This window comes from Triplophysa dalaica, chromosome 18, assembly GCF_015846415.1.
Source record: "Triplophysa dalaica isolate WHDGS20190420 chromosome 18, ASM1584641v1, whole genome shotgun sequence".
Classification (NCBI taxonomy): Eukaryota; Metazoa; Chordata; class Actinopteri; order Cypriniformes; family Nemacheilidae; genus Triplophysa; species Triplophysa dalaica.
The window spans coordinates 7,015,260-7,030,314 of NC_079559.1; the positions used below are offsets into that span (position 1 = coordinate 7,015,260).

The following is a 15,055-nucleotide window of genomic DNA, read 5'->3' on the forward strand; positions in this document are numbered from 1 at the left end:
ATTTTGCCGATGGGAAACACAGTTGCCATGCCTACACAACTATTCTCCTGCGACGCTAGAGTGACAGGACAACTGAACCAATAGAAGCAAATGTAGGCGGGGATTTTCGAAGACTGTCGACTGCTCGTTTAAACTGTGTTACTCTCCGTAACACATTGAACGCAGCACGGTCGGAACAACTAACCGGAGCTTAGCGAAGAAAATGAGCCACGTTGTTTGTACTTAATACCCAAACAGGTAACATACTTTTGTACCTTCCTGTTTATAAAAATGTTCTCTGTACTTATTCCGTTGAAACATTTTCCCGGGAATGCAACATAATAGGCGTTCAGCGCTGGGTAGTTCATAGTACAGTAACGTTATGCCACAATGACAGGGGAGGCTTTCCCCAGCGGAGCATCTCTGTTTCAGCATGTCAGCACAGAGTAATACCCTTTATCTATGTTTTTAGCAACATGTAGTGCTGTTTCACATCAGTGCGGTATGTATTTCCCTTTTATAGAACAAAGAATTTAAACGTGGTGCTCTGTCGAAGAAAGTCTCTACTAGTGACGTAAATGCTGTACAAAGTATACATGTTGTGGTTCTCAGATCTAAATTTACCAGTTGAATTTGTTAGCTCTTATACTGTGTTTTATATGCAATGCTTTATATTTTGCATGTTGATTCAGATCTAACTGAATATGTAGCAGCGTCTGTATATTTGTTAGGTTTCATCAAGATTGCACTTATGTTGAGACTGCAAAATGCTTTTATGCTTTGAAAAACAGGTGGTTTGTTTATGGAATTACAAATTAATACATTTTGTCAAGTTTAATAACGTGGATAAGGGTGTAGAAATCTCAAGAAGTGGCCATCCGTCTCTTGTGAAGTGTGACAGGTTATTTCTAGAAACACTTTGTGCGTAATGTCACATCCTGAGCCATTGCCATGTGGTTTCACATTTGCAGAGAACGGCTGCATGCTATGTTTTCATCTTCTTACAATGTCAAAAGAGTTTGCAGACCTAAGTGACTGTGTAAAAAGATCCCTGTGCTCACGAACACTGTACTACACTGTGTAATTTTGCCGGAATCTTTTGCAGCATGTTGTGAATTGTCTCATGGTATTCTAACCTCATGATTAAGGGTCTTGTGATGCAGACTGTCTTGTTCTTGTTTAGTCTATGCTTAAGGCAGCACAGGGATTCACAAAATCAAAAATCTATACTTAGAAATAGAAATGAAACCTTGCTCTAGACTCATTCGTGCAGTCCATAGTATGGCCCACTTGAGAGCATTGAGACAAGAATAGTAAAGGAAGGAATACAGGAAGCTTTTCAAAACCATATGATTCTCCTGATACCATGCTAATGTTTTAAATTATTGCAGATATTAACAATCTTATAAATAACTCCTAGGATGTAATGTATTGAAAGCAATATATTGGGCATTTTGGTAGTTCTAGCAATGGATGCTTATAATGTCCTTGACTCCTTCATCACAGTTTCACACCTTGTTAAACTTTTAATCTCGCAACAAAATAAGCATTTACACACCATCATGTCACTCCAAACCTTACTTTCTTTCCCCTTTGGAACTCAAAAGAAGATATTACAAGAATGTCGGTCCCCATTTTCATTGATTTCCTTTGAGACATTTCAGAATATAATCTTTTGTGTTACAAAGAAGGAGGTTTTAAAATGGAAATAAATATTTAGTCTTTCTTTCTGTGAACTATCGCATTAACAGAAGTTGTAAATAAAGCAGATTTTTTATATCTTTTTTGTGGTAGTAGGTAATAAATTGACACTTTGGCACAGTCTATCAATTTGGAAAGATTTGAAGACAGTTACTGGTTGTTGTGGTTGTTGCTTCTCCTCCAGAGTTATTCACAGAGCTCCAGTGCCGCATGGGTCGCCAGTGCAGGCATGCATGCATCCAGGATGCATTGTTTTCTGTTTTGTAGTGTAAGCGTTTCTCTTTTTTAAAAGTTCCATTCTGAATTTTGATGTCAGAGGAGTGGAACTATGCAAAAGGATGGGTTTTTGTTAATCGTCCTTACACAAAAGACTGATTAAAGCTCTGTGGCCTGTAGACATCTGGATGTCTATGAGCTCAGTCCTGGAGCCTTCCACTGCTTTTAGCTCAGTGTGCTGGGGATCATACTGCAGGGGATCATACCGCATTTAACAGCAGATGCACCGACCCCATACTGGGGCTGTTGAGTCTTAGCTGGTCTGGCATATTTTGAGTCGAGCTGGATTCATTATCAATCCCCTGCTACTTTGACTGAAAGAAGCATGGCCACATAAAAGCCAGTGCAATCTGAGCAAAGCGGGATCATCCAGGGACAACCCCCTGCTTCTGAAGACCTTTGGAGGGAAGGATGGAGACGTGCAGAGCGGGAGGCGGTGGGTGCATGCTACTTTGCATTTAAATTTGAATTGGTCCTGTTGATTTAGTCTTCATCAAATTGAACTCGCTGTGTTAGCATGAACTCCATGATTATTTGAGCGACGGAACACCAGACAGACAGAGTGAAGCTCATTTTAGCATCATCAACACAACAGTTTCAAAGATTCCCTGGTCCAGTATTCCAGTCACTCTTATATTATATTAAAATGTTCATATACATATACGTGTTTTTCTGTGTCTTTGGTGTGTTTTAAGTTGCCCATGTATGTATTAAACATGTAAAATTGCAAAAATTAAAGTGTCTGAACAAAAGATGCATTCTATCTAAAAGCAAATGATCACGCAGACCTGCCTGAAATGCCTCGTGTAGCCACACCCCCACAAATCTAAGTCAGTTTGAGATATGATTTGACTTAAACCGCCCAAATGTATACGCATTGCTTTTGAACCTGATGTTCCAAATATTGAAAGAAGCGTTACATTTCTGTCACACGCTTGCAGTATTCGACCAATCACTACGCACTGGTTAACTGGCCAATCATAGCACACCTTGCTTTTCAGAGCGATCAGAGCCATTGAGGGAGAGTTCTGCCAACGGTAGTCTAAAACCTCCTTCATGGAGCCTTCAGATAGTTCCAGGAAGTTATGTTTTCTCTTTAAATGCCTTATTTCTTTCATTTTTTATTTAAATGGCTGTCGACTTTAAATGGGTTAGAAGTTTACCTCAGTTGGTCTGTTTAGTCGCAGCTCCTTGCGATACTAGTAACTTTTCATATGACCCCCTTAAACTAGTTAGGCTAAGTAGGCACATTAACGGCTTCGTAGCTGTGTATCACTGCTGCTGGCTCTCCTAGAGCCCTGCCAAGCAGGACAGGCCCTGTGGTCAAATCTTGGCAGTCCTTGGCGGATGAATGATTTCTGTCTGTGGGGCTTTCTAGGGGCAAACCGAAGCCTGGTGAAGGAAACATGGATGACACGTTGCTTTGAGCTATGCCTGATTGTGGGGAATTGTTATATGAATCGGATGTAGCTTGTGTTGGAAATATCTTCACCAATTGTTGTGATATTTTGTTGACAATAATTTTATCTTATCATACTGGGAATCCGATTGAAGATCTGCTAGGAATATATACAAGACATGTGCATAACAAGTCAATTGCCATTTTTCATGTTTGTGTGCAATGATCAGGTCAGTTCAGACCCTCAGAACTGCTGCAAGGAAAGAACAGGGTTCAACTGTCCTCAGATTTAAGAGACTTTAATATACTCTAATATAATTTGCAATGTAGGTCAAACTGAGAAAAAAAAAGCAAGGAATGACAGATTTTGATGGAGACAAGGATGAATAAAGCAATTACCTCCATCAGCATCTTTTAGACACCTTATGGCATTGAAATATGCAGTCTGAAACTAATGGTCTGAATTAATTCAATGTGTAAAGTTAATTATTGCGTGTTTGCTCGCGCACAGCTTGGCAACATCCCGACTGGAGGTGAGCTCTGGCCTGCTGCCATAGACTGTGCTCGAGTACCACTGATGTCAACAACAGCATTCAGGTCAAAAGAAAAGGCAGTAGAGGCTGTGGTTTCAGCCCGTTGCACCCTGAACAGAGAGACAACACAAGCTGATCTCTTTTAGTGTGGACGACTGCGGTGCTGTTGTCCACATGGTGCCATTCATGGTGCTTCATTATCTCGTAATGTTCAATGAGCTGATGTCCAGAAGTGTTCTAATGACTGATTAGCTATTTATGAGTCTATTTATTATGCAAAGTAGTCAGCAGGGACGATGCAATACTGTATTATGACTATAAGGACTTTGGCACGGCATCCTGGTCTATAATAATAATAATAATAATAATAATAATATAACTATATTATGTAGATTTAATTTTTTTATGTTTAGTCCAAAATTATTTAAAACTAAAATGTTTTGGTATTTTAAAAATTATATTCTTATATAATATTCTAGTATAATAGCATGATATGATTTTGGATTTTGTATAAATAGAAAATATTTCAGTGTATCGACTTAATTCTAAAGTATGTATGAATTTTTTTATCACCTTATTTTGGTAATCGTTCAGTACCATGGTATACATAATTATAACCATTACTATACCAGTATACAGTACATCTTGTAAAACAAATAGCTAGTATTTTATCTTATAAGCTTGTTTTTTTTCTCGAAGAACATCAGAAGGGTTTTCTCAAGCCAGCACAGGCTTTTAATAAAATTCCCCCAGAATTTATTCGGTAATCACACCAGATCGAGCTCTGTGCATTTCTCTGAAGTAGAGATAAAGATGGGAAGGCTTTATGTGGGTGGGGGTTTGGCAGTGTGCTGCTGAAGCTATAGCAAAACCACTGACAGGAAGTGTCCTTTGTGCATTTTTATGCAAAAACGCATACTGAGAAGAACACAACATAGAGACCCTATACACTAAACCAAAACATTTGATTAATTCTAAGTGTAAATATATTTTCATTGCCTTCCTCAGTTCTTCTTCCTAATGAAACCTTAAAAAATATTTAATATTTATCACATATCGAAAGGGTTGCCTCTTACTTTTTCTGATGGCTCTTTCTCATTTGGAATTACACTCCCCACTTATTCACTCTCTCTCTCTTTCTCTCGTATAATCACTCGCTCCCTTTGACAGATGGGGTTGCTACTATCCAAGCAGGCTGTCTACTGTTGATTGTTGGCTCTAAGTATACTTCGATCCTGGAGTGCACTCAGCTGAGGGTTGATATGCTTCTTCTGTTTAGACACGGCACCATATGAAGGTTCATAAATAGAGAGAAAGAAGATCAGACCCCGTCCCATCTTTGTTTCCTCTCGGAGTTGCATCTGCATTTGCCAATAACTCTGTAACAATCCTCTCAGCCAAAGTGAAGTGAAAGAGAGAAAAGATGAAATGTACTGAGGGTTGCTATTGAAATTCTTCCAGAGAGCCATGAGGCGAAAGGCTTACGAGCCTTATTTTTCATAGTGTCCAACTGTTTCTTTGTCCAAGTACCCTCTGTTTGTCTGTCTCTGACTGTCTCTATCACTTTGCCCATCCATCAATGTGTTTGTCTGCATATCTTTAACAGGTGCATTTTATAAAAACAGTGTCGTAATGAGACATGCAGTAGCTTACTGTTCATAATAATAAAGAACCAATATTTGAGAATGTCCATCTGGACACTATATCAGTCTGCAACATGAAATCAATCTGTTATGTAAGCCACTCTGATATTTATCGAGTTGTGTTTGGCTAGTTGATTTGGTATGTGTGCTAGACAATATCAGTCATAACTTTCTGATGTTTCTTGCTGTATTGTCCATTGTCTTTTTGTTATTTTAATACACAGGTGGGGTTGAGTGACCTCTACTAGAGTTGTGAACAATATTCACAAAATGTAATTCTAAAGCTCACTTTGCACTGCCAAATGTGGGTAGCAAATGGTAGATGTGATATTTAATCCATCAGCACTTGTGATTTGCTTACTGACTGTACAGAATGGTGCACTAAACGGAGTTCCTACTGTATGTTCTACCCTGGGTCTGTCTATTATCTTTCCATAAGAAGTACACTAGTCCTGTCAGACTCGCTGAATACCAGATGGATTCAGGTCTCACTCCTCAGTGACCACAGAAGCAGCTCTAGGATGCTGACAGTGTTTAGTGGAAAAATCAACTGCCAGTGTCACTGTTGTGGTGCCAAACCCAAAGAAAAATACCAAAATGGCTGGAATACAGCTATAACTTGTTATTTGACCGGTCTATGTAATTTATTGGTGTATTATTACATGCCATTGGTTGTAACATCCATCTCTGTTTCATAAGCTTTTATTGAATTTTAATTAGTATATTTTTACTATGTAATACTTTACTTTCACATCGTTGACAAATAGACCTAATTACAAGGTACAAGAAGCCAACTTTTAAAATTTCTTGGACTGTATTCCCTCCCTGTTAAGGGTGTAACGTCGGCCTGGCCGGTTGGTTAAAGGGGTGTGGGAGAGCAAGAGCGAAAGAGAGAGTGAAGGGTAAGCATGAGTGTTTCCCTGTTTGGTGAAAGGTCGTGCTGGGGCCCGCTGATGGCCTTCAACAGTGCCAGGATAAGGCTGAGGGCGGACTGACAGGTCAGAGAAAAGCACTGTGGTCAGCACTGTAAGGGTTGCAGGTCCTGCCAACATCCAGGTCTCATAAACATGAGCGGAATCACACCTCTAACCGGCTCTCTGCTGGGGGACACAAAAACACATCTAGTCAAGGACATACAGCACTATCATTCAGCAGTTTCCTCAATGCTATAATCGCTAAACTGCGCAACTTACTGTATTATTTGTTCAAACGTCTAGAATAGTTTTGTCTGTAAATTAAGTGATAGTTCACTCAAAAACAAAAAAAAATCATTTATTATTTACCTTGTCATTTCAAACCTGTATGACGTTCTTCTCCAGAACTCTAAAGATATTTCGAAGAATGTTGTTAACCAAACAAAACTGGACCCCAATTGCATAAATTTTATGAAAACAAGCACCTAGACATTTCTCAAAATATATTTTTTATGTCTTCCTTTTTAACAACATGAGGGTGAATAAATGAGGACAGAACTTTTTTTGGCTAAACTATCTCTTTAATAGTAAATGTAATTTTTGTCACTTTTAGACTATAAATAGACCTATATTTAAACCGTATGACAACATGACATTTAAAATAACAAAATCTTAAAAATCAATAGAATATTTAATTAGATATGCTGGTTATAATCATTAGGGGGATTCACATTTCGCATCTAAAACCATGTGGAAACCACGAGCCACGGCACCTTCTCTTGTCAAATGACCCGCGCTTCCTATTTCTACTTTTCAAAAACGAACTTGCAAGCACAAAAGATGCAAAATTTGAATAGCCCCTTAGTGTGCTAAAAAGCTGAAGAAAGCACTGTACGTGCTCTGTTCCGGTTAAAATATGTAGTATGTATAAAAACCATTGTCCCTTTGAGAGGTCTTAACTAATATAACTTCTAAGGTCTGTGTGTGTTAAGGGTTAAGTGTATAAAAGTAGCGGCATCTAGCTGTGAGGTTGAAAATTGCAACCAACGGCTCACTGCACCACTCATCCCTTCCTTTCTAAGCACTACGGTGACTGACACTGGACTAATATGTTGTCATGTTTTCGCTTCTTTGCCGAAGGAGATAATGGTTTATGAAATACGCCCTGTAGAGCAGTTTGTTCATTTCGGGCTACTTTAGAAACAACATGGTAAATTCCATGCAAGGGACCCGCGGTGTGTGTATATAGAAATAGCTCATTCTTTGGTAATAAAAATGACTTTATACACATGAAGACATAATTATGCATATTATGTTGCATTTCTGTCAATAGATCCTCAAAAAAGTACAACTTTAAGAAAGACTGTATTACAGAAGAGACCTTTATGACTCAGCTCTCTGCACCTGTTGTAGCTGTCAGGATAATGTCTCACCTCAGAGGCGCTCAACAAAACAACCCAATTATAAAAAAGTGGTGCATTATATAACAGCTTGGTTCAACGGATCTGACATGTAAGCTTTAATACCCGTTAAGGAAGTTCCAATGTGTCAATTGAATAGACTTGATCTGAACAAAGCTTGGGCTAATAGTTGAAGTACAGGTTTTATATTTCTGAGTTGGCTGACATTTGTATGCACTTAGAGACACTTTCACAGTCACCTGTTAAAGCAAAGCCTTGAAAGGGATAAATGATGAATGTGTATGCTTCATCGTGGGTTTCATTTTATTAAACCTCCTTGAGTTCTTGCCACCAGCATATATCAACCTTGTCTGCATGTCTGCTCGTTTGGTTAGCCTTGTTCCAATTGTGCACCTTGTTCCCTACATAATCTACTCTCCTTATTACATCCATTTAGCAGAATAACAAAGACACTTCTAATATCAATTGATTATATGCAATATGCAGAGAGCGATATTTCCCCTCTTTTCTTCCAGACACTTATTACTCATCGTAACACCTCATTGCAGACTCTCAGAGCAGCTGGATGAAACTAATGCCATGACCTTTGTCTCTCTTTCAGAACACTTTAGAAGATGGCGATGGAGATGGCGTATTTCAATAACAATTTTTGGGTAAGTCTGACGCATTTTGTACGGTAATGGGATCTTCGTGCACCGGTTCTTGTGGGGGTCAAAATGCACTCACTTCACTTTGCATGCACGCGTGGGGAAACAGGTCTTAATGTTCAGTTCACTCAGGGTTTACACATTCAGTTGCTTGGCAAGCAGTTTGAGATTCATATGTTGACAGCTTTGATCAGATAAGAGCGTATAAAGGGCTGGATGGATGGAGAGAGTAAAGAACAAAGCGAAATAGTGAGCGAGAAGAGAACCAGAGAGCGATTTGGAGAGGGACAGGCCAGGGCTTTGTAAGCATTCCCATGAGGACAGCCATGCTCTGTGCTTTCCGCACACCTGGCAGGGCTATTTCAGATGTGTCCTACTTTAAAGCAGGCGTAACACACAAGGTTTTTGCCAATCTCATATTAATCTTGAGTACCTATAGAGTAGTATTGCATACTTTGTATCTTCGAAGAGTATTTAGTTTGATACCGTCTGAGCATGCTCCTTCTTCTTCTATCCTGTGGCCATGCTGCATGCTTTTCCGGGAGAATTGTCCAATAAGGGACCAAGACACATTAATACAAAACAGTTTTATAATGTTGGAAAAACTTTCCGAAACCTGTACGACCGCTGGGGGAGTGTATCGAGCAGAGAACAGAGAGGATACAGAGATAAAATACTGTCATGTTACAGGTTCTCCTACCAGTTTAAGAACTTTGTATTCTGTAGATACACAACACTAATATGATCAGTTGTGTGTGTGTTTTCTGTAGTAAAATCTTAGCACCTTCATTATTTGCAGTGTGGACTGAGGTTTTCTTTTTAGGTTCCTTTGCTATGTTCATCTGTGTATGCAGATATTCATCAGTATTCATCTTGTCGATGCAGAGACCTCTTCTATTGTGTTCTCACACAAAGCTTGTGTAAAACATCCCCCAAACTTATAAACATCAACGCAGAACTATTCATTCTGGATATGCTCACATAGACATCTCGACATTGAATCTGTGCTTATCTAAAAATCATTATCTTTTCAATCCCAACATGAAAATAAATATTGTTTAGTTTTCTTTGTACTATAATTTTTTTGTCTCTTTGTGCACAATTTATTAATGCATGTACTCTGAAAGAACAAAGTATATAGTCATTTTTCTCAAATCATTTTTTATTCTATACTCATAATAGGCCTGAAACAGCTTTTCATTTCTCTTGATGTCATTGAGGTAATATATTTTTGTGGGTGTCAGTGGTGTTTCAGGAGGGTAGTAGTCCTTTAAAGTTTACTGTAAATTGATTTCCAGGGGCTTTTTGTTAAGAACATATCTTTTCTGATCTTATAAGATAACACAGCATGCCATAATGTCGTAGTCGTAGTCAATTCCCTAAAATATATGTTTGTATGAAATACACAATATATTGCAAATAATTAATAAATTAAAATAATTTCTATGACCCACAATTTGAATTTGAATCATTTTTAGCCCAAGTTGCAACAAATTCCTGACAATGTTTTGTGTGTGTTAGTTCAATCTGTGTGTTGGCTCATTCTGCTGTGAGGGTTCCTGCAGCACTGCATATAAAGCCCTGTGTCACGAATGAGGTGACACATTTGAGTAATTACTAAAACCGTGTGATGAATGAAGTCTCTGAGAGGGAATTTGCTATATCACAGTGATTAAGCACGTTCCTAATTTAGGCCGTACGTCCTTCATTTTGTTTTCATTTTTGTCTGTTTTTCTCTCAGTCTCAGAAACAGTGTTCAGAAGGCCTTCATACAGAGAGCTCATTTAGCAGCCTAATCACTCCATTTAGTTCAATTTCTCAAGGTTACATGTGGGTTTTCTCCTTTTTGTATTAAAGTGTATGCAGAGCTTTGGATGATGAGGCTTACAGCTTCGTATTTATATGGATTTAGACCCTGCTGAGAAATTTTCTCTCTTCATTGCTTTCTCTCTCTCTCACTCTATCTTGCTCTTTTTTTAGCTCATTGCAAAACCAAGTATCGATATTACTGTGATGTGAACTTGCTTTAACGTGATAAAATCATCACCGGGGTTTCTCAGCTGCTAAACTGATGGTACCAGTTAAAGACTTTCTAAAGTCTCAGCAAGGGGGGCGGTCCCTCTAGGCCTCAACAAACATCAAAAGTGGGCCTCAAGATGATGTAAATGTAAAATTTAGACAAAACAACACTAAACGTAAATATATTTCTTAGTGTTTGGTTATTTTTATAACAAAAATAAATCTCTTTATTTATGCCAAGCTAGATATTTTATGGGGTAGTTATTGTGAGAAGTGAGCGACTTTCAAATTCTTGTAGACAATTAACGGGCCTTGCAGTTCCTATTCAAAATGCATTCACGTCATTATAAGAGAAATGATTTGAGACACTTGAAATGTATTTTTGAGTTCGTATACAGCCCCAGAAATAATTAAGTGACACCCTCAAAGATGTTCACCTTTTCTGAATTTATTAGCCTATTAGTTGTTTCATTAAGTGTGAACTATTGTCGACGTATGTCCTTAATTCCATATGAAAAAATCGATTTCTTTGCAGAGCTGCAATTTGTGCAAATCCTGAATAAAAATAAACTTTTTTAAATGTATTTTAGGATCAGTTCGAAAATAAATGATAGAATAAGACAGATTTTTTTCAAAACTTTCGAGCATCTTTGCATTTTCTCATAACTGTTGGACTTTTTGGGAACCCAAATCGTTGCTTCTAGACTTTTTTATGATTATGAATTAATTGTATCCAACTTTACACTTGAGTTTTTTCTCTAAACAAGTGCCTCATCTGGGTTCTTCTAGTGCACTACACATGATCAGACTACTGATTCTACACTGCTCCCTATTCAACACAATGGCATAGAATATCCAGAATGGTTCACAATCATGTCTTAGGTTGATTTCACACTAATTTAAGTTCAGAACTGGCATGACATTGCCTTAGTCTTTTAAACATTGATATAGCTTCTTATATGTCCTGCTTTTCTGATTTAATCGAGGCGTGAAGATAAGGGTAAACGATACAAAGATACTGTACTTTTGGTCGGTCAATGTTTTCTCTCTTTCTTACCTAAGAGCTCATATAGTAATTCATCAGAGGTGACAGGATTGGGCCTGTGTGTGTTAACCGTTGTGCACAGTCAGCAGTTATATCCTTGTATTCTACCTCAGCAGTAAACACTGGGAAATCCACTGTTTGAGATTCAGATGATGGTGCAAAAGATACTCAATGAAGAGATGACTTTTTAGAAGTGCTAGTTACTTTTATAGCTAACTAGGGCACAACGTAATGCTACTGTATGTCCTCAGTCAATCCAGTATTGTTGGACATCTCAGCCAGTAGGCCTTGGGCCTTCAGAGAGGGACATGCTGCACTCATGGGGTGTCTCCAATTTTTTTTGTTAAGGGATTGGTGAAAATGGCCCTCTGTTCTGTTCTGCTTGCTGTGTGTGTGTGGGGGGGGGGGGGGGGTTTGAGGTTGGTCTCACATGATTGCCTCATTGCCCCGAGCATCATGATACTGGAATGTCCAGCCATCATTCAATTACAACTTCCATGAGACTTGCCTTATTCATCAAGCCCTGGATAAGTCCTGCTTAGATGCTGCTAAAGTTGTTAACCCAGCTTGTGTTTACAGCGGAGGGGTAATTAAAATCAAGTGAGATTGGTTAGCTCTACCGTCTAAGAGAGGTTGTTATTATTATGAGGTGGTTCTTAAACATGCTGCTGTCGAATGTTCTGCCTCATGCCATTATGAAAAGGTTTAGAGTAGTATCATCATCCCTGAATAGACCTTAAAACTCTCAGTTAAGGAGGAGCCACTGAAAGTCTCCAAGATTTGACACTCAATTTTATTTGAAATATATTTTAATGTATTATTCAATATATTATTATTATTATTCATTTGTAGGTATTGCAAAGTTATACAATATATTATTCTAGTCATTATTTTGTTATTTAATGGAAGATACAGTATTGTTTTCGCATATATAGTATAATACAGTATTCAATATATTAATTTGATTTAATTAAAGATATAGTAAAGTTATTTAATTTGTTATTCTATAGGCCCCTTCGGATGACGTAAACCATTATGGTTTAGTATTGGTCAAGAAGAACATCCTGTTCCACTACACAAATAGTTTGAACAAAATACAACCAACATTTATAACATTCAAGATTTTATTATATATGTAAGATTTAAATAATTACAAATAAATAACTGAAACTGGAATTGCTTCCGGACCAGTGTTTACAGCGTTTTACTTTCTTGTGAAGTGATACAGTATATATTTAATTTTATTTACTTTAATATTGAATATGTATAAAGTAATATAATGCATTATTTTTATTTATTTACATTTAGTCATCTAGCAGACGCTTTTATCCAAAGCGACTTACAAATGAGGTAAACAATAGAAGGAATTGGAACAACATAAGCACAACAAATTGCATGAGTGCAATAAAAACTGGGGCCAGTTGCATAAAATGCTTAGACTAGACTTACAAGTTAGTCATCAAATTATTTTCTTTAAGATTGGTCATGACTTCTACAAATCTGTTACATATAAGAATGGTCTAATTGCAATCTGAAAAGAAAGACTTATTAGTCCTAACTAATTGCTAGTTAGTGAGATTAGTTGTTAAGACACAGTCTTAATTTAGTGGCTGAGTTTATGCAACTGGCACCAGGTCTCATACAGTCCAGCACAGTATATAAAGCTACGTTTTTTTTATAGAAAGAGTAGAAAAGAAATCGACTTGAATTGACTAATCGGTCAGATGTTGACGGAAGATTTAGCAAAGAACATAATTTACGATAATATATATTATTAGTGATTATTCAATATATCACTTAGCCCTACATGGAACTTATAAAATAATACTTTACCCCCCTTATACCAACACATACATATAGCTGTCACCTGTAACAAGCTGTCATATGTCTCCCACTCTCTCACAGTTACCTGTGGAACCCTGTCGCTTTAGCAACCGCTGTCGTGGTGGAGACACATTTTTACCGAGTGTTATCGTCAGGCAGCGTTGGAGTTTCTCTTTCAACACCTTCAGCCCTGCTTAATGTCATCCCTCCCTTGCCTCTCTCCTTCAATTTCTCCTGCTCTCTCTCTCTCATCTATCAAGTTCTTTTCAAACAAAGTGTCCTCTGTGCTGGCATTACATTAGATGAAGCAAATTGCGGATACTATGCAAATGAACATTTGAGAACAAAGTTAAAAAAGGACTTTGGACGTCGGCAGATTTGCTTTCATTTCAGGGTAATTTCGCCTGCCAAATTCATGTTTACCATCACTGACATGTTAAAAAAGGATAGTGAAGACATGCAGAAGAGAGTGAGGTGGTGTTAAAGGGTGCTGTTGTACCTGTGTGGGAATAGTAGAGGGAATCATTGGAGATCAGCTTTCCAAAGAGGTCATGTTTCAACAAGCATACTGGCAACGCAACACTGAAATTACATGTCGGTGAAGTTGCACAACTGTTGTGATCTACTATGTTTTTATGATCTCTATTCTTTAAACAGCACCTTTACTTGTATACTACATACAAGACTGAAATGAAACAAAGGATTTTCAAGGAATTCTGATGCGTTTAGAAAAATGAATGGGATTGTCACTTTCAGATTACTACTTTTGCTTCCTTAAAAATCAGAGTAACATTTCCACTGTGGATCCTTAAAGATGGAGGGCTTTGTTTATTTTGTATGATACAGAATATTGTCAGTCTCTTACCTTGAAATTGCTTTCTGTGGAAGTTTTATGGCCACTGACTCTGCCCTGGTTTTGTCAGATCTCTCGCTCTCTCTCCTTTGTTGACATTTTTCTGTTAGCTTAAAGAAAGGGTGCTATTTTTGTCCTTGCTAACTTTGGCCACAGGATGTTCTGATACTTTGTTTCAAAGGTTATCGTCTATGGATCTCCATGCTTGAGGGGAGTCTGGGACAAATGCTCACGTAGCATCTCAGTTTTTTGTCTTTTCCGTCTGTGTTTTGGTTCACCACACTGTGTTTCATCAAAGGAAATGCCAAGACATTTTAAGGGAGAAGTACAGATAGAAATAGTGACCAAGCCCCAGGTGTTCTGGGAAAATTTTGTGTTTGCTATAACACACAGACCCCAAATTTGTACTACACTTCAGTTTTCTTCTTGTTTTTCTGGCTATTTTGATATTAACACTTCCATTTTGTTTTTAGTGTATGAATCATTTTAACACTCAAAGGTAATGGACCTCATGCTGGTATTTTGTTTGTTCACAGGGAGAGAAGAATGCGGGGTTTGACGTCCTCTACCACAACATGAAACATGGACAGATCGCCACGAAAGAGCTGGCCGAGTTCGTGCGCGAGAGGTAAGGTGTTGTTTTGGCAGGAGTCGTCATGGTGATGGGAAGGAGGGGTGATATGGTGTGACTGTTACTGTCAGAAATGTAACATGGAGTTTGTTTTCTTCTTCACTCTTGCGCACACTTGTGTCTTAGAAGCAGATGTCATTTCTTCAACATGTTACGCAACAAACATTTTC

At 38.0% G+C, this 15,055-nt stretch overlaps 1 protein-coding gene and 1 long non-coding RNA gene across 2 annotated transcripts in view; one reads left to right on the top strand and one right to left on the bottom strand.

Annotated features, from left to right (window-relative positions):
- The first annotated feature begins 107 nt into the window (after nt 1-107).
- The window catches only part of fcho1 (FCH and mu domain containing endocytic adaptor 1), a 31,986-nt gene continuing 17,038 nt past the window's right edge, over nt 108-15,055 (top strand). The window contains exons 1-3 of the mRNA XM_056772455.1: nt 108-237; nt 8,468-8,519; nt 14,791-14,882. Coding sequence (XP_056628433.1) covers nt 8,481-8,519; nt 14,791-14,882 — 131 coding nt within the window. The 5' untranslated portion in view covers nt 108-237; nt 8,468-8,480. The remainder of the gene's footprint in view (nt 238-8,467; nt 8,520-14,790; nt 14,883-15,055) is intronic.
- Nucleotides 6,224-14,358, bottom strand: LOC130439850 (uncharacterized). The gene is made up of 3 exons (XR_008909507.1): nt 14,267-14,358; nt 13,901-13,983; nt 6,224-6,631 (listed from the first exon to the last, which is right to left on the bottom strand). It is a non-coding gene; the product is annotated as an uncharacterized LOC130439850 (long non-coding RNA).